General features: G+C 44.6%; 1 protein-coding gene across 3 annotated transcripts in view; it reads left to right on the top strand.

The window, feature by feature from the left end:
* Zmat4 (zinc finger matrin-type 4) overlaps window positions 1–3,422 on the top strand; it is a 359,933-nt gene extending 356,511 nt beyond the window's left edge. For all 3 annotated transcript variants that reach the window (XM_041673989.1, XM_041673990.1, XM_041673991.1), the window contains one exon: window positions 372–3,422. In XM_041673989.1, coding sequence (XP_041529923.1) covers window positions 372–387 — 16 coding nt within the window. In that variant the 3' untranslated portion in view covers window positions 388–3,422. The remainder of the gene's footprint in view (window positions 1–371) is intronic.
* Window positions 3,423–19,356: the final 15,934 nt, after the last annotated feature.

Raw genomic sequence — 19,356 nt, 5'->3', positions numbered from 1 at the left:
GATTGAGTGTAGAAGTGCAGATTCTTCACAATATGGAGATGGCATTGATCATTCAGCCATTACATAATATAGATTATTTAATCTCCTAAAAGAATCACTATAGAAGACCTGGGGAGATAGCTAAGAGGGTAAAGGTGGAGAGAAATAAGGATGGAAAGTTGAAGTTGTTCCTAACTGCCATACAGATGTGACACATGTGTACACACATGCTCATACTACATACTCACACACACTAAAATGATTCACCATCTAAATTCAGCTTAATTTAAATTTGATGGTGTTGGGGTTGAAGGGAGGGAGAGTGGGAGAGGGGAGTGCCAACGTGTGTAATTATGGAGGAAAGTACCATTGTCTTCCTTTCTGTCTTACAGCCTGAAGAATAAGTAGTGAATGCATCAGTCAAGAGCTGAGAAGAGATGCCGGCATTTCTCTGTGGCAGAGAACTGCTCACCAACCCCAAGAGGACCCTTTCTCGAGCAATGAACACTTCTTTCAAGGATGCACAGATTAACACATGACCAATCTTGATTTTTGGAAGTAGATAAGATTTCTTTTCTTCGTTTAATTTAGTGGCAAATTATACTCGGATGAGTTTAAAGAATCCTTTCTCGGTAACATGTTTAGCACAAGTTCCAAACTGCAATCGCACAGCAGTTAGTTGGAGCATTATTTGAACTTACAAAGAGTGAAAAAATTTAATTTCCTATTTATTCTAGATTTCCTTAGAGTTGCAGTGATTCCGTGAGACCCTTCATGATTATCATGTAAGTCTCCTAGATCCATTAACAAACATACTTTTGTCATCACGGGGAACATAGTTGGTGACAACACCCACAGAAACAGAACAAATAGTGGTTTTGTGGAAGTTATGTAACAGACAGACTACTGGTCCTTCCTGCTTCACACCCGTGAGCCAGCCTTGTCTCTACATGCCAGGAGCATGAGAGTAGGTGGGAACAGAGAGGAAGGACCTTCACCCTGGATCACCTTGATGGAGAGCTTCCCAAGATTAAGCCAAGTTCTCCTTTGCAAACTGCAAGATCATAGCTTAGGAAAAGAATTAGTTTGATTGCATGATGATCCTATTAACTCCAAATGTTGCCGTAGCAGCTGACCTTGGTGTGATGCTTTACTGAAGGTATCCGAAGGAGAATGTAAACCCCAGAGTGAGATGGAAGTAGTTCTTAGAAAGTTGGCCTGAATTGTGCGCTTCCATCTGGGACAGTGATGATTCGGGGAGAAAGTGACTAAATCCTAAAGAAGCTCCATTCTTCCGTTTCTCTTCCACCGAGTTGCTGAGCTGGGAATCGGTGACTTGAAAAAGAATGCCTCTGGGTAGAGGATAGACCAGACAGGATGGAGTCTGAGTGCAACTGTAAAATTCCTCCTCCAGGGTTAATTGCTCTGCGTTGGGATGGGAGGTAGTGTCTTGTAGACACTACAGGGTAGATGCAGAACTTTCGTTCCTGGGCTCTCAGCTGGCTGGAGCAGCCCTTTACACCTTGTGACCACCAATCTAATGAAGTCGGACTTTTCCAGACGTCATTGCTTTCCACGGAGATCTGAAGTGGTTACAGCCAGTGAGCAATACATGAGACGACACGGATGTACAGTGTTGTTCTTAAGGTGCCTGTTTTGTTGTGTGAGGGAGTCACAGTCACTGTGGCTGCGAAAAGGAAAGTCACACACCACCCCACGCTGCAAGTGGGGAGGAAGATGGGTGTGGTGACACCAGTTTTATTTTGCTATTTTGGGAAGAAGCACACAACAGAGCTACAACCGTCCAGTGATGGCTCTTCTGAATGTGTGGGATAAAGCTTTATTTGTCGATTCTGCTGTAAAATAAGCATAGTCTGAGTTTTGTATTTTTAAATCTTTTTTTTTCTGTTTATGTTTAGTGCCTGAGCTCTTTCCCTGAAGTGTTGTGTTTATTTCTTTTTAACGACCTAAGATAGAAAAGCCTAGGAATATAGATTCCCTTTGCGTTACAGTGAAGCCTTGCCAAGCCCTTTATAGTTGAACCTCCAGCTCCAATAATCTGATTATTTCAGAGTGCCTCATCGAAATACCATTGCTCTTTGGCAAGCTGACTCAAGCACCCCACCAGAAATCTTGTCTGTTTGATTGTCCTCACTTTTATTCAAGCCCACGCAGATAAGGGGAGTTACGTTCCAGCACACCATGAAGACCACTTACCCAGACCATGTGATGCAGGAGAGCTCAGAAATGCTCCTGTGTCCTAGGGACCATAGAATAGGAACACCTTTACACAGAAAACTGCTGTGCACTGTTCCTTTGGTGTGGCTGTATGTTTAATTACATCTTATATTACTTTCTGATTTCATTGTGGGTAGATGGGAGTTAGATTTAGGGCAAATGTTTTCAAATGGCCAGTTAATTCTGCTGGAAAGAAGAGAGACACATGCTGCCATCGCTCTGGACACCCTGGAACATGAGGAAAACACACACCCCATTAACTCTGTGTTAAACCGAGATGTCTATGTTCAATTGGACAGTCATTGATGGTTGATATGGTCAAACGTCTCTTTCTCTTCTCTTCCCATCCCATGACATAATCTCGGGAATTCGACACGCATTGTTCCTGTTCTCTAGCACTGAACTCCAAGCATATAGCCCTGATTCCCCTGGGGACTAAATCACTCCCTAGTCCTGTCCTGGCAATACAATTCAAATTTGCTTTACAAAACATTCTTCCCTTTTAGTGCAGAAATAAGCTTGAGGCTAACTCATGTGCCAGTGGTCACAAATGTCACAGCAGTGAGTCCCAGATTGATGAGCTCTCCTTATATACAGTCGCCACAGCCTGGCGAACTAATAAATATGCTCATAAAGCAATCCACTAAGCAGCAAATGCAGCAACGATCCCTTCTGCTGATAAAGTAGCCATAAAACTCATCTGCTGCTGCTGGGCCGGAAGACCAATAGGATTTGAACTTTCTTGGCCTCTTAGATGACATAGGAACATAAATTGAAACTGCAGGGATCTTCACGCTGTCTGTTGGAGTAAGTTTATTAGGCCAACCATATCAAAAGGCAAGAACAAGGAGCCACATGTACAGCACTGACCTCCTGCAGAACTCCCCGCCTTTTGGTCAAAGCTGAGTGAAACTTCTTTTTTTTTTGACAAGCCAGTGGGAATACAAAAAAACGCTAAACCCAATAGGAGACTGCCAGGTCGTAACCACCCCCCACCAACCCATGTGTCATTCACTTGATCAGCTTGTCCAATGGATTACTTTTCTTTTGTAAGAATAAAATTAAGAAGGATCTGTCTGTTCCACATATTATTGTAGGGATGGATCCCCTCCTCATTTCTGGTTTCGAATCTGTTCATATTCAAGGCATGTTAAACTACCTCATAGGTTTGTTGTGTGGATTAGCTGATTAATAAAAACTGCTTAAGATAATGAGTCTGCCTGTGCGTGCTGCCTTAGTGTTTTTCCTCATCGAAGATCCGTGAGGAAAATCAACTGTGTGATATTTAAATTGGATGTGCAAAGGCCAGATGTGGCGGCCACAGCTGCCATCCTGAGTGTGCCAGGATAGACTAAGCACACGATCCAAAACTGGTAGATATACCACCAGACAACACCAAATAACCAGCAAACAAAATCAAAAGTTTATTAATTATTTTAAATTATACTTTTGTTTGTTCTTTTATGTATCTATTTGTTTTTATTTTATGGGTTTTTTTTTTTTTTGAGACAAGGTCTCTCTTTGTAGCTCAGGCTTGCCTGGAACTGTCAGTGTCCTGCCTTGGCCTCCCAAAAGGCTTCTAAATTCTTAAAAAGAGGAGTCAACACTGGCCTTCAGAGTATCCGAAATGATATTATGGTGGTTGAAATGTCTGCCTTTATAGTAATTTATAGTAAAATTACAGTGGTTTTGAGACTACATCTCTCATACCATGGCTGTAGATTCCTTCACATCTGGAATAACAGGTACACACTCCAGCTGCTCTGTGTGCACCTTAGCACCCATGAGGTCGGCAGCACCGGTGAACATCTGCCTTAATTGTGCCGTTCTGAAAACCTGTTAAATTCTATTTTCATTTAAGTGTGTGTGTGTGTGTGTGCGGTTTATAAAGCACTGTGTGGGGGAGGGGATGCATGCTCCTCTGCCTGGAGACCAGAAGCTAACCTTGGGTGTTGTTCCTTCTCGGGCACCATCCACCTTGTTTTTGAGACAGTGTCTCTCACAACCTTGCTTTGTTTGGCCCCTGAGCCCCACAGGTCTTGCTGTTTCTATCTCCACAGCACTGGGATTTCAAGGATGTGCCACCATACCCAGACTTTATCTGGGTTCTAGGTGGGGCCTGAATGTGGGGTCTCTGTTGCTTGTATAGGACGCACTTTGACAAGGAATCTACCGACTGGGCTATCTTTATAGCCCTTAGTTTGAAAAGAGCAACAACAAACTCAGCAGCCTAAAGAGAAGGAAATGGAGCTAGGACTATCCAGTTTCCCAGTGACATCATCTGGAAACTCCATAGTAACTAGTTAAAAAGTAATTTTACCACTGTCCCCACTTGGCAGCCATTTTCCTCTACATGATTAATTATTCCTTAATCGCTATTATGAGTAGAGGTTTTAAATGCTAATTTCAAATGCTTCAACTTAATTAGTAATTCACTCTGACCTTTAAAACCCATACTCTGTAATCTTTAAATTATATGAGTAAGGGAAAAAAAAAATCTAATTTCTTCCAACTGCCATTAATAAGTAATCCACAACCTACTGTCACTTGGAGTCAGCTGAGGTTATCCCAAGTCCAAGCTCAAGTTCTCCTGTGGTCACCAGAGTCAGTGAGGGCTAAGGGTGACTCGGCTTCTGAGAACAAGGTAATGCACACACAGCACCATTTTTACTTGAAGGAAATGAAAACAGCTGTGCACAATAATGGCTTCCCCTATGATTCTCTTCGGAGGATTCTCGGCACACTTCCCACCGGAGCTGCTGCTTTTCAAGGAAGTAGTGGAATGTCTGGCAGGAAGGCCAGGAGCATCCAAGCCTCATCTTAGCCTTGCTTTCAGTGGCTAAGGAAGGATCTGCTCTGAGACCATTCAGGTTCTGTGTGTGTGTGTGTGTGTGTGCATGTGTGCGCTCACGCATGTGCATGCGTGTATGTTCATCCATCTCAAAACTGTCTTCAGTTGTTGATCAAAACTGACTCTACTGTTAATCAAGGCTGTCACATTAGTACTGGTGACTATCACTGGCAAGTCAGGCGTTGTTCTCTCTCCCTTGGTCCACTCCTCTTGGAGAAGTCTCGGAGAAGCTGCTAACTGGGAGAGTGATCAGCTCCTCTAATATTACTCACTCCATATTGTGTAGGCAAGGGTGTAGGAATATTTGCCTGTTCTCTCAATAACATAATCTCTTTGTCTGGGTTCAGAATGTTGTAACAGAGGACGGCCAGTGTGCAAGAAAGAGAGCTTCCACTCCCACCTCGAGAGAACTTTTCAGGTTCTGGGCTAGAGCAGATGTGGGAAGAAAGCCCTGCCCTGCAGATTGCCAGTCTTCCGCTCTCAGTACATCGATGGACTCCTATGGCTCGGCTCTGTATGCGAATGCTGCCAGCTAGCTCCTCATTTCCTACTGTGGCATTTGTGGCCACAGGCCTTGAGGATTACACTGTCAGAAGTTTGGGGTGCCTTGTCCTTTCTACCTTTGTTTTCTTTTTATCACTCTTACCTAGCAAATGTGACTGATAACAAGGAATTTCGAGACTCCATGCCATTTGCAAGGCAAGCTGAAAAGCCAAGTTCCCGCTTGCTCCCTAAAAGTAGTTTTTAAAGTATTTATTCTTCATTTATCCTCCTTATACCACTTAATTTAAGGCTGCTCATAAGCCTATAACTACCCTCTTTGTATAACTTTTCTTCCTTCATCGCTCTTGGGTTTACAGAGTTTAACCCTGAAAACTAGACAAGTGTCCCCTGTGAATTCTTTGGGGTCTTGTGATGTAAGAAGTCTCCTGGGACTCGGGGTTCAACCAGGCATTAGCTGTTGGCAGTGCTAGGAGAGAAAGAAGCAAATAGTGAGATTTCATCTTTGTTTTTTGCTCCTTGCCACACTCATGGGCTCCAAGACAGCCCCGCCCCATTCTTCCCCTCCCCAACTTCATAGTCAGGTGTTATTTGTGGCTTCTCTGCACTGCTGTAGTGCAAGCAAGAGACCATCTTCTAGGGAAGGTCTGTTACTTTCTCAGTTATTGCTGGTATTTAAAAAGTACTAATCATTTTCCCTTTGAAATTATCTTTATCCAACCATCTGAGAAGGGAAATGGGAACCACCAGAAGGAAAAGACATTTTAAAAAAAAATTTAAGAAACCATGCACTCTTTTGTCGATGATGATCCAAATTAAAACAAGAGGTGTAAGAGGGGTGTGTGTGTGTGTGTGTGTGTGTGTGTGTGTGTGTGTGCATGCGCACGCGTGCATGAGTGTGCATGTGTGCTGTTTGTCAGAGTCTGGGTGACATCAAATCTTTGCTGTCAGCTTGACACACTTGGGAAGAAAGGATCTCTATTGAAGAGCGGCCTCTAGCTGACTAGCCTGTGGGCATGTCTGTGTGACATTTTCTTGATTGCTAATTGGAAGGAGTCCTAGCCCACCGTGCATGGTGCTGTCCCTAGGCAGGTGGGCCTGCATTGTGTGAGGAAGCAGGCAGAGCAAGGCAAAGAAAGCCGCATTTCTCTGCTGTCTCTGCTTTGGTCCCTGGCTCTACGCTCTTGCCTGGGCTTCTCCTCAATGGTGGACATTGAGCTGTTAGCCAAATAAACTCTTTCTCCTAAGTTACTTTTGGTTAGAATTCTTAATCACAGCAACAGAAATCTAACTAGGTCATACAATAAGCTAATTTAACAATGAGTTATTAAACACAAGCAAAGATAGATTATGGGAAAATGATAGAGAGAGATAGGTGGGGGTTAATGTATTATTATGCCAATGCTTTGTTTTGATCTTGGATACATATGTGACTTTTTCCCCCTGAACTTCAGTTACTCGGTATTAAGAGTGAGGCTCAGAGACAGTCTTCATTGTCATTATTTAATGTTGGCCTGGGGTTTGTAGCTGAGGTTGGTCATACACCCATGATCCTCTTGCCTCAGCTTCTTGAGTGCTTGAACTATATTACCATGCTGTTCAAATAATGATCCCTTCAGCCTAAAGGGAAGAGATTTCTAAGGCGATGGTGGTGGTGGTGATGATGATGGCAATGATGATGATGATGGTGGTGGTGGTGTGCTAGAGAGGTCCTTGGGAAGCTGAACATGCCTCCACAACCCAGCTATACTCTTTGAATTTTCTTCTGATAGATTTGAAAAGGCCCTACAAACTGCCTTTCTTCTCTCTTTGTGACCTTCCAACTAACTAATAGTTATTCAATTTAACAGAGAACTGCAACTGGTCTTTAAAACCATCTTGTCCATCACCCCCATTCCGAGCATGCTCATTTTGAAAACATGATGGAATTAAAGCACATGTTGGAGGGGTTGCTGCTAGAACAACTCCTCTAGGGAAGAGCTTCCCAAAAGAGTGGAAAAACCATTGTATCCCAGAAGCTGTCGCTGTGAATACCAGAGGCACCGTTATCTGTCTCCTGTCCTCTGTATACCACAACAACCCCCAACCCAGGCTAAGGGACCCCTGAGAGTTTGTTCCCCTTCATTCCACAAGCCACAAGCATCTGTGCCTACAGCTCTGCCAGCCAGATGGGCTTTAAACCAGTACAGGAACATCACACAGGTAGGTGAAGGCTAGCCATTCGGATCTCAGAGCAGCCACTGGGGAGTCCTAGTTGCTCCAGCAATAGAGTGTCCATGCCACCTCTCTGTAGCTCCCCACAGCATGCGCCCCTTATGTGCCCTGGATGGAGTATGCACATATTTCTTCTTATTAAAGTGATCCTACTCCAACATGACCTTTTGTTATTTTTTTGTTACATTTTTTTGGTAAGTAGCACAGCTGTGGACAGCTCGCCTTTATTCCTTTGTTTCAGGATAGGAGGCATTTAACAGCGAAAGTAAAGCTGGATTTATGGCTGCCAGTCTGCTTGAGTGTAATAAATGTCAAGCAGACATTGCTGAGTCACAGACTTTGCGAGTCGAGACTCACCCACTCCATAAATCTGCTTACTGCGCAGGAGTCCCGCTCTATGAAGTTGGCCGACAACACAAATGCGCGTGAAGATCTGAACGGCCAGTTCTTCAAATAAGTCAGCACGTTAGCACCTTAGCTTTGCCCCTCTGCTCCTGGTTGGACGTCTCTGCCTCAGGAAGAGGACCAGTTATTCATAGCGTTCTCCACATCGTGAATGTCAGAGGGGAGGGCGCGGGGTGAGGATATAGCTAGGTCCTCATTACAATTGGGAGGCAAGTGGGTTCCTGTAGAGTTGGAACCTGGTTATTTCTCTTTTGTCTTCTTGAGGGCACAATACATTTCAGAGACCTATGAGCCAATAAGAAACTAACTTGGCCTTGGTCAGGAGTGGGGTAGGCGTCTTCCCTCCTACCCAGAGCCTGGTGTACCACTCTGCCCACAGTGACACTTGATGCTCATGATCAGCTCTCAGGAGCCTGCAGTACAGTTCCTGCTTAGGCCGGAATCCTGCTCCTTCATTCTTCCTCCTGGAGCCGGGTCCATGAGTTCAGTCCTGAGGCTGTATCCCACTGATGCCCCTCTGGAAGGGGCAGTCTCTGCTCCCCTGGGTAGCTCTTCTGTGCCAGTAACTCTCTCTACTTATACTATTCTTCCAGTTGAGAGTGTTCTCAGCAAGTATGGATGGGACTTTGACAGTGCAGTAAGAGGCAGGAACAAAAGGGACATGTGTGTATGTGTGACCCGCACATGGTTTTCAAAGTCAGTTCCAAAGCAGAGCACCTCCTTAGCATGTAGGAGACCCTGGGACTGATTCTCACAACCACGGAAAGTTTCCCTGACTCAGGATCTGAAGAAATTAATCATCCCTAGTCATAATCTTGAACACATGTTAAAATTTTGCTCATGCATGAGGGCAATCAAGGTGTAGACACAGAAAGAGAACAGGAAGCGAGGAGGCTGAAGTTTCAGCAATGCCCTGGCAGTAGATATAATGGACTTCTAGAAAAGACGCTATTTCCTCCAGGTTTGACTTTGCTGGTAAAATGGTAGGGAGAAAATGAGGTTAGCCATTATACAGCCTGTAGAATGTTAAAGCGATGGCCCTTTTATTACAACACCCAAATGAAGCAGAGCCTCCTGCTTCTCTATTTAGAGATGTGAATTAAAGCAATCCAGGAGCCTCGCTGGAACCCATGAAGGGAGCGCTGGCGCCATCGGTACTATTAAGTGTTGCCAATCCTGCCTAGAAAGACAAGTGGTCGCAAACTTGAAGACTTCCAAGATTCCTTGCTTTTTGTCAGCAGCAAGAGGGTGATGCTCAAATGCCATCGTCATTCCTGTGCACTTTATTCTGTCCCTGGCCTGTCTGCTCTTTTATTTTGTGCCTCTAGAATGGTTGAAGGTGCCCTTAGCTTCAGCTGGCAGTGACAGAGAGACAACTTAATATTATATCCAAATATGTTAAACAGTTTTAACAAAGCGAGAGGCAGGGATCCAGGATGAATCCAGTGTGTAGCCCAAGGGCAACAGAGAAAAGATTTTCTCACAGCTTTTGAACAGTTCACATCCTGCAGCCTGGGTGTCGGCAACAGCACGGGCGCGTGCCTGTCACCAGTCACTAACAAGAGTCTTCTCAATATCTCCTGCCTCTGAGTGTGCAGTCCTAACAAAACACTCTGGTAAATCCCACTGGCCCCAAAGTCACAAAGGAACAACACGTGTCAACCCTAGGGTGAGAAATGAGGAACTGTCTTCAGCCTGGGCTTAGGAATGCTGGGAAATGTTTATAAGATAGAGTAGAGGTTGGCAGGTCTCATTAGAAGCTACAACTGAGAACAGGGCCAGGAAAAGGCTGCCTTTTATGTCCTTGGGCTCAGCATCTGCGTGGTAGTGCTCCTCCAAAGATCCATCCACATCAAACTTACCACTGAGAGGAGTCAGGCCAAAGCACCCGCTTGGGGTTGAATGGGTGGCGCACAGGGAGCAATGCCCATAAGGCACAGCACAGAGAAGAATAGCGGGGTAAGGGCAGCCTACCCTGATGCATGGTCACTGTAGGAATAAACTCCCTGGTGATGATGGTTGATAAGGCAGGGGTGTAAATAATGAGAGTATAAACAGAATATTTGGTGACCCTGAAGTATTGTGGGTTAGTATCCGGGCTTCTGAACCCGCCTGCCCTTGAGATCCTGACAGGATGTGTCCTCAGCTGCAGCCACTAAGAGCATCTTCTGTCCATGTTTCTAATTCCCTTTTAAAGGTGGGCCTTGCCCTCCTCCCAGCTCTTCCTTTCTCTTTTTCTGCTTCTCTGCCTGTCTCTCTGTCTCTCCCCCTTCTCTCTACCTTTCTCTTCCCTTCTGCTGCTCCTGTCCTCAGAGGCCAGTCTCCCCTCTCCCCTTCTGCCTTTTCCCATTCACTTTCCCCCAGTAAGAAACCCCTCCACGCGAGTTCTCTTGCATGCCATTTTTTTTTTAAAATGGTAAACACTGTGAGCATGTGCTGAGTTTTAGGTTTTAAAGACTTTTATTTACACACAAGGTCTTAAACGTTTTTAATCCTTTGTAATTGTTAGTCAGGATACTGTTTTCTCTGTCCCTCATAGTTGGACATGGAAGACTCAGTGAAACAGAGTAAAGTCCTTTGGAAGAGGATGTTTTCAATTTGCTTCTGAAATGGCAAGGCCAGAGAGCTATCATGATCACACTGCATATCAAATAGCACACTGCTTCCTAGGAATAGAAGGCCCCCTGTTAATTCTGCTTCTGGGAAGTGGAGGCCAAGGAGCACTCGATTCTGGAAATGCTTTGGCTGGGTGATCATGTGCCATTGGCTGGGGGACTGCAGAGCAGACATGGCAAAGGAAAATCTGGCCAAATTGGGCTTTGGGGGAAAGGACAAAACTTGAGTCTTCAGATGTTTATTTAGCGCCTTGATGATGGTCTATAGAAGGGAAACTGAGAATGACCTTGTCATGACTCCCAGTCTGGAGACAGACACGCAGTTTTACATTATGCTTCCAAGTTTTCTTTAAAGCATGGGAGAGACTCAGGCATGGCAGAGTTCTAGCTCCAGATCAGTCCATCCTGAGGCATCTGGAGAGGTACTTTCCTGTCATACTATATAGGATGTCATGAGTGCTCCCTAATGTCCCATTCTGGTCCATTCCTTTCAACCTATCCTTCTGCCTATTCTACTGTACCAAAAAGACCAGCACAATGGGCCTCCCCTCTCAAGGGACCAACTCCTCCACATCCCCCCTCGTGCACACATACCCTATCAGCACAGGATCTTGTAGGACAGAAAGGGCAGAGGGAACCACCTGGCCTCAGTGGTGTCAGCTGTTGAGAGACAAAGCCCAGCAAAGCACTGCTGTAGAGAATCAGGAAATCAGGCAGCTGTTGAGAGGGTAGGCGGGTAAAGGTGCCAGTCAGCCTGAGCTTGGGTTATGCTGTCATCCCCCAACACCAAAAGGCAGAACCAGTCCGTCAGACACAAGCCACTGCCATGGGTCTTTCTGGAAGCTAAGAAACGCAGTATAGAGAGGATCTCAGGGTGAGGACAAAGCTGCACTTGCCACAAACTTACAGCCCTCATTAGAAATGCATTTGATAATCACATAATTGGTAATTGAATTTATGTAAATAAAAAAACACGGAGTTGCTCATTGTGCCCAGGGACAAATGGAATTGTCCTGCAGTGGGAAGCATTTAAGCACAGTGATGAAGCCCTGTCTGTTTGATTAAGGGCCTGCTTTTCACCGCAAACAAGCTGTCATGTCAATTTCCTCTGGTAGCTTGTGAAATAGCCCAGGCCCGTTCAGGCCATCAACAGGAGTAGGTATCTCAAGGCTTTAACCAGTTCAACAATATATTCTCTTTTCCTTCTGATCACAAGCCCCCTCCCCCAGAAAAAAAAATATAAGGAAACAGATGAAATCAAGTCACTCTGTGATGTGGGACAAAGAGTTGGTTGCCCATTTTTTGAAAGCTCTGTGTCATGCATGCAGTCTGTCCATGAGGAAAGTCAGCTAAATATAGAAACTTCAACCAAAGAAAAGTCAGTCAGACTGTCTCAGTTCTGCAAAGGTAAGCAAAATGACTTCTGTGAGCGACCGAAGGCCCTGGTTATCGGGGTGACTGTTGTGGAAATAAGGCCGCAAGACAGGCGATGCAGGTGAGCGTAAGAAATTCATCAGTAGCACAAACCGTCAATTTGATAAATCCAAGTGACCTGAGAGAGAGGAAAAAAAAAGTTTGCAGAGCTGGTCTCGCCTACCATGCTTCGACATCCTTCTCTGAGGACAGCCCTCGGGACTCCTTTTGTTTTGAAGTTTTTTATATGCATCATCCTTCTATAGCTGGGTCACACCAATGCAAAAAAAGGACAATGCGACTGGCCTAAACTTGTAGCTAACTACCCAGAGAAGAAGGGCCAGAATTTGGGCTGTGAGGCCACTCTCTACAGATGGTACTTGATGCTTTCCAAAGATTCAAATCACAGCCCCCTCCACCCACCTCCTGCTCTCATTAGACCCTGAGAATACTTTTTGTGGTTTTGAAGTTTCAGACTTAGAAACAAGCCCCCCAAAGAAGCCCTTAGAACCACGGGGACCAGGAGACGAACCCGCAGTGACGCCCCTTGGTTCCCAAGAATGAGGACTATAGTTCAGGGTTCCAGAAACTGATGGGAATGCTGGAAGCATGCAGCAGCCCGCTCGTGACTTCAGCCACTGAAGGTGGCAACCAAAGATCGCTAGATCAAGTCAGCTAGAAAGACAAGGTGTGCTGGCGAGCTCTGGGGTTCAGCTGAGAGCCCCTGTGTCAGTGAATAAGGTGGAAGTACCATTGAGAATGAATCCCAACATTAGCCTTGGGCCTCCACAGGGCGCATGCACTGTTCCCCTACACATGCAAAGCGTTTCTAATGAAAACAGTAGGGTCACCGGCCACACAAGTCCTTTCATTAGATACTTCTCTTTGCTCAGCTGTGCATGGACCAGCCATCTACTCATAGACTGGGATGTAGTACACATATAACTATTGATTCTGACCTTCAATGAGTGGACCGTGGGCTTCACACTGATTTCACTGAGGTAAGAGCACTCTGCACTGTTTCTGGTGCACACTAGCCAGCTTGAGCCAACCAAAGATGTCCAGCCCTCTTATGCCGAGTGAAGACAAACAGCTCCATCTGGTCTATCACTTCCTCTATCCTTTCCTAACTTTTGCTACAGTTCTGCAGGTCTCACCATTTTCTCAGTGTTACCAACTCCCTGCCATGCTCCAATAGCTCATTTCCAGAAGCACCTCCAATATTTGTTGTGTAAAAATACCTACTTCGAACCTCTTCTGTCTTGACTTTGCTTTCTGCCCCCCTCCATTTCAACATCATTCTCAGACCCAACATGATTACATTGGTCAATTGAGGAAACAGGAATGAGAAGGCCAGCTGGATGAAGATAACCCCGTCATGTGGCGGCAGCCATGATGCCCCTGTTCTGGTATGTAGCCTTTTTCGATCTTTTGAGGCGGTCATCACAGCACAGCTGATGTCTCTCCAGAAAAGCTTTGGTCCTACACTACTCAGCTGTTTGGAGTTTGTGACGCTGACCCCGTTGCCCTCTCTGTAGCTAGCATCCTATCAAACGCTAAGGGTGTGACAGTCACCTGCTTAAACTCCCTCAGCTGTTCTTCCAAAGTCAAGTGCTGAGAGCTCTATCTTGGAGGCTGCAGCAACACAGGAGGTTGCTTCCGTTTCCAAGAGTCTCCACAGCCAAGCACACAGAGCTGCATAGTTCTGAACTTCCACTTCCTATTGTCTGCCCTGCAGCCAGACCCGGGGCCCTCTTGAGCATGGCCAACAATATTTGTTTGCGACTTTACCATGGAATCCTGAACAAGGGAGTCCTGTGAAAGAAGTCAGCTCTGGGCTTCACCCCTGCAACTCCAGGCTTCACCCCTGCAACTCCAGGCTTCACCCCTGCAACTCCGGGCTTCACCCCTGCCACTGGCTTTTTTTTAAAGACAGAATTCACAAGCTGGCAGCAGCTGTCTTACTGCCTCTTCTCAGCTGTCGTGCACAGATCCAAAGTTTCACCTTTGCATTGTTAGAGGTTGCTCGCCTTTTTCACCTGAAAGTTAGGAATAATAATGCCCATTTAAAAATGCAGTTGTGGGGATTCTGTAAGATCTCTCTGTGGAAAGTGCTTATCATTTATTCATTCCAAAAGTATTTCAAACTCATGTCACAGCTATGATGTATTTATTACAGCTGATTCTTTTCACATAGTGAGCAGACTCTATGTAGTGGGGGGGGGGGGCTCGTAGTGGTGAAATTTTACTTGTCCTTCTGCTAAGCATTGAAACAAGCAAATACGTTTTTCCTTTTCATTTTTTCCATTCTATTTTTGACTATATTATACATCTATGCAATGTATAATGGGCACACTCACCCCATTGTCTTCCTTTATCCCCTGCTATTCCTGCTGACCCTCTTTTTTTTAATCTCAACTGCCCTCCATTTTCCATTCATGTGTGTTGTCCCACCCCTCCCCGCCACCTCCCCCACTGCCTCCATCATGTGTGAAGGGCTTGTACAGCTAGCCACAGCGGCTGTATTCACAACTGCAACAGTCGTGTCTTGTCCAGAAAACAGCATTTTATAGCATCCCTCCCCATCCTTCTGACTCCAAGTGTGTATGTGTGTGCATGTGTGTATGTGCGCGCAAGTGTGTGTGTGCATGTGTGTGTAAGTGCACGAGTGTGTGTGTGTATGTGTGTGTGATATGTAAATGTCCTGTCTAGGGCTCAGGACTCAGTTCTAGATTAGTTTCTGTTTCCTGAATCAGAAATGTCTTCAACAGCAGGGCTTTATCATCTACTTCTAGCAAACACCCAGGAGCGAATGTGCTCTTGCTGATGCGCAAGCACCTGGGGACTCCCTGGCCAATAATTCCCAGGGAATCAGTCCACCACTGGCGCTGGGTTATTCATTTCAAAACCCGTGGCTTCTGGGAGGAGCATTATGGCACCATGCAGTGCGCAAACCAATTTTTATATTATTTTCAAGGTACTTGTAAATGAGCAGGTTTGTGTGCCTTCCTCACACACTCCTGGTTTTGGTTAACTCTGCCCTATACCCCAACACTCCCTCCACTACCTGTCCCTTCCCCATTGAAATCTTCGCAGTCCTAACATTTTCCCTTATCTACTTTCATACTGCATGTGATGCTTTCTCCTCTCCCCATGTCCTTAAGGCCTCTTCCCCACTTTGCATGACTCCTTTCTTACTTTCTGGCCTCCACAGACTCTCCATCTTAAGCAATTTGAAGCTAAGATCCACATATGAGAAAAAAACAGAGTTTGTCTTTCTGGGCCTGGGTTATCTCACTCCACATAATATTTTCCCAATTCTGTCCATTTTCCTTGTAATTTCATTTTTCTTTACAGTCAAATAAAATTCCATTGTGAATGGGGCTACATTTTCATTATCCACCCATCAGCTGAAAGGCCTCTGGGTAGTTCTACTTTCTATCTATTGTAAAGAGAGCAGCAGAGGACATGGATATACAGTTATCTCTGTCCTATGATACAGTCTTCTTGGTGTATGTCCAGGAGTGAGATTATATTTTTAGCTTTTACAAAAACGCCTCCACAGTGATTTATACAGGGGCTGCACTAATTTACACTCACACCTACAGTGACCAAGTGTCCCCTTCCCCTCCATTCTTACCAGTGTTTGTGGTCATTTGCTTTCCTTTGATAGGCATGTGATGGGGAAAGAGTTTCAAAGTAATCTTAATTTGGATTTCCTTGGTGGCTAGTGACATTAAACACTTGTAAAGGTGTTTATTGGATAGCTGTGTTGCTTCTTTTGAGTTCTATTTGTTCAGTTCCATAGTCTACTCTTTGACTGGGCTCTTTTTCTCTATGTTAAATTTTCTGAGCTCTCTGCCCACTCTAGTGTTAGCCCTCTGTAAGCTGGCAAAGACATTCATTCTCTCATTGCGTCGGCTTCTGCTTCACTCAATTGGCTTTCAACCAACCCTCTGCCGGCTGGAAGAATGAATTCACAAGCTCACATTAGTCAATTGTTGGTCTTATTTCCTAAGTGACATGTGACCTTTCCTGTCCAGTTCCCACACCTTGAAACGTAGTCCACACCATTCCTTTCTAACTGTTTCAGCATTCCGGGTCTTACACTGTGATCTTTGATTCATTCAGTGTTGATTTGGGGACTGGGTGAGCAACAGAGATCTAGTTAATTCTTCCATGTATGGCCTAGTTTTCAACACTACTGTTGAAGATGCTGTCTTCCCTCCACTGCATATTTTTTGTATTATTGACCTAAGATCAGGTGATTCTGGCTCTACAGATTCATATCTGGGTCTTATTTTAGTCCATTGGCACGTGCGCTGGCTTTCACACTACTTCTGTGACATTTTGCTACGGTGACTTTACCATGGAGACCGAGAAGTGTGCCTGGCTGATCTGTGCATACCCAGGCCTAACATCAAGGCAGAAATACAAGTAAATAAAGACAGAGATGAGCAGTCAGACACTGATCCTAAAAAAGCCCATGGGCAGAGCCATTGTCCAGGGCTTGCCTACCTCTTACAACACAAGGGAACAAAAAAGTGAAAACCGAGGAATAAAGAATTCTATTAGCCTGGCTGTGCTATGTTTCACTGGAGTTGGTTTGATGGAAACAGTCTTCTACAGCCATAAATCATTCATGTTCCTTCCAGTGCATAGGGTCTGTGTCCTTCCCTTCTGAACTGGGGTGGGCTTTAACCACCAGCATATGTTTTAATGGCCGTTCTGGGTCTTACAAATTGGCAGCAGTTGCCAATTCTTTCGTTGTTGTGGTTGTTTGTTTGCAGAGTCCTAGGCTACAAAGAAGAAGCCTGACCACTCTGACGAAAAGACTATGGAGACTGTAAATACAGCCATGGGAATGGAATTATCCAGATCTGCCTAAAGAGTCCGTCTAGACACTGAGTGTCACAGGTGACTGGGGAACAGTTATTCTGAAGTAACTCCCCAAGAACTGAGAAACAGAGGGATAGGCTCATTAACCTATCTTCATTGGTGTTCCTTCCTGCTGCCTCTACTCAGTAGACAGCTTCAAGTGGATGGACCCAGCCCCAAACAAAAAAGATCTTTCCTACTTTATGTTTTGATAAGTAATCTTGCGTTGGGAGATATTCCATCACACTGTGAAGCCCAAGTCTACATTTGTGTTAATTAAATAAAATTAACCTTGGGTTAGGAGGCTGGGTTAGCAGCTAGTTGGCAGAAAGTAATCATAGAGCATCAGAGGGCATCCGGAAGAGTTAGAGAGATGCACAGGAAGTAGCCGGAAGGAATTTGAAGTGGCAGAGCTTTTTATGCTTTGGTGGGTCAGAAGGATGCTCTCTTTTGGAGATGCTGGCAAGGAGACAGGGTCAGCTAGTTGCTACTCTGCCTCTCTGAGCTTGCTGGTTTTCACCCCAGCCTTTTAATCTCCAATCTTACTGATGAACAGAACAATAGAGATTTAGTTAAAGCTACCTTTAGTAGCAACAACAGGGGCAGTGCCTGTGGGAACAGAAATCCCACCAGGCCTGAGCTGTCAGGCTGCTGCCAGAGAAGCAGGCCTGTAACTGTGGAGATGCAATTGCTGGCTGAAATAGCAGTTGATTAAGTCACAGCCACTGTGCTGAAGTTGAAACAACAATCTTGTTGAACAGTAGACTGCCCCTATGGAGGGAATGAAGCAAAGTGGGGCAGATCATGGGGAAACTGAACCACAGCTTAGAGGTTAACATAACTTCCAAGAGCTGCAATGCTAAATTCACAAATTCAGAAAAATCTCCGGAACAAGATGTCTAAAACCAGAAATGCAGTCTGTTGCTATGCATTGTTACTTGGAAAATGGGGGACTTGGGGGACGTTGGAATTGTGATTAGGTTCTTATGAAGTGGAGAGCCAGGAATGGACTCTCTGCAAGATTAAAATGAAATGTTTGACCTTAGGAGATGCCAGATCTAGCTTTATCATGATGCATAAAAGTTTAACACTTCCGGCGGTCATAAAAGATATAAATGTGAAAAATGATAGGCTATTTTAGACCAATTTCTGAATATTGTTAAAAATGTAGCTTTATGAAGGGCTCAAAAGGTAATTGCTGGGAGTGGTGTGTGAAAGAGATGCTGGAAAGCCAATCCTGCCCATACTTTAACTAGGATAAAACTGATCATATTGATAGCAAAAAAGAAAAAAGCTAACAGATCTCTCATAAATTAGTGTCTTAATTACAATACTTAAATTATCACTTCAACAGAATTATCATTTTAAAGATGATTCTGTGCTCTCTGCCCAAGAAAAGACTGGGAAAGTGTAAAGCCCGTGGCTGCCACGTTCTCAAATACACTGACTATCCAGCATGGTGTCGGAAGTGCTCACATTTCTTATGTGGTCGCATATCACCGATTTTTCCTTTGGGTTTATATGAGAACATTCAGAAATTTTGCCTAATACTCGAAATGCAAAAATGTCCCTTAAAATATATCTCGCTGGGCCTCCTGTCACTCATTTGATGATCTTGCAATGGCCTTTTTCAGTTTGCATCTTGGGTCTGTCTTTATATCTACAAATGTTTTCTGTGATGATTGAGCAGCATATGGTACCATTGTCTCTATCCGATTCTTCTCAGCTTTAGTTGTCAATAGCTCTTTGCCTTTTGATGCACCCTCAAGGAGAGCTCTGTGAATGTCCTCTCGCTGGTTCTTTTTATTATTTAGAACCAATCCTGTCTGAGGAGTTTGTGAGGCAGATTGCTGTCCAATGATTGCGTTACAGTGGTATCTCATCTTTGCTTATTCCAGCTACCAAATTTTATACCCTTTTCTGCTTCTCAGCTGCCCATTTTTCCATCTCAAATTGTCTCTGTACTTAATCTTTTTGACTCTCCTTTTGATGTAGTAGTCCCATTTTTGAGTGTTATTGAGAATGTAAGAAATAGGCTTCCAAATATATTTTTGTTTCTTGCGCTAGCTGATGAAAAATGTGTGTTTGCTGTCTTATGTTTCAAAACAAATTCTTGGCTCTACTGCCTGTTTCTTTTTATTGTTGCTGATCCTTACAAGACCAAGGTTTGTCATTTGTCCTCAAAAAGAGCAGAATCTTGTGGCTTCCTTGTTATGACTGCTTAGAAATTGCCTGTTAGAATCCATCAAGAAGGATTCAGAG

Source organism: Microtus oregoni, unplaced genomic scaffold (assembly GCF_018167655.1).
Source record: "Microtus oregoni isolate MIOR12 unplaced genomic scaffold, Mior012 000024F_ref0000369, whole genome shotgun sequence".
In the NCBI taxonomy this organism is placed as follows: domain Eukaryota; kingdom Metazoa; phylum Chordata; class Mammalia; order Rodentia; family Cricetidae; genus Microtus; species Microtus oregoni.
The sequence above is the reverse complement of the archived record's forward strand: the minus strand, read 5'-3'. Positions and strand labels throughout refer to the sequence as shown.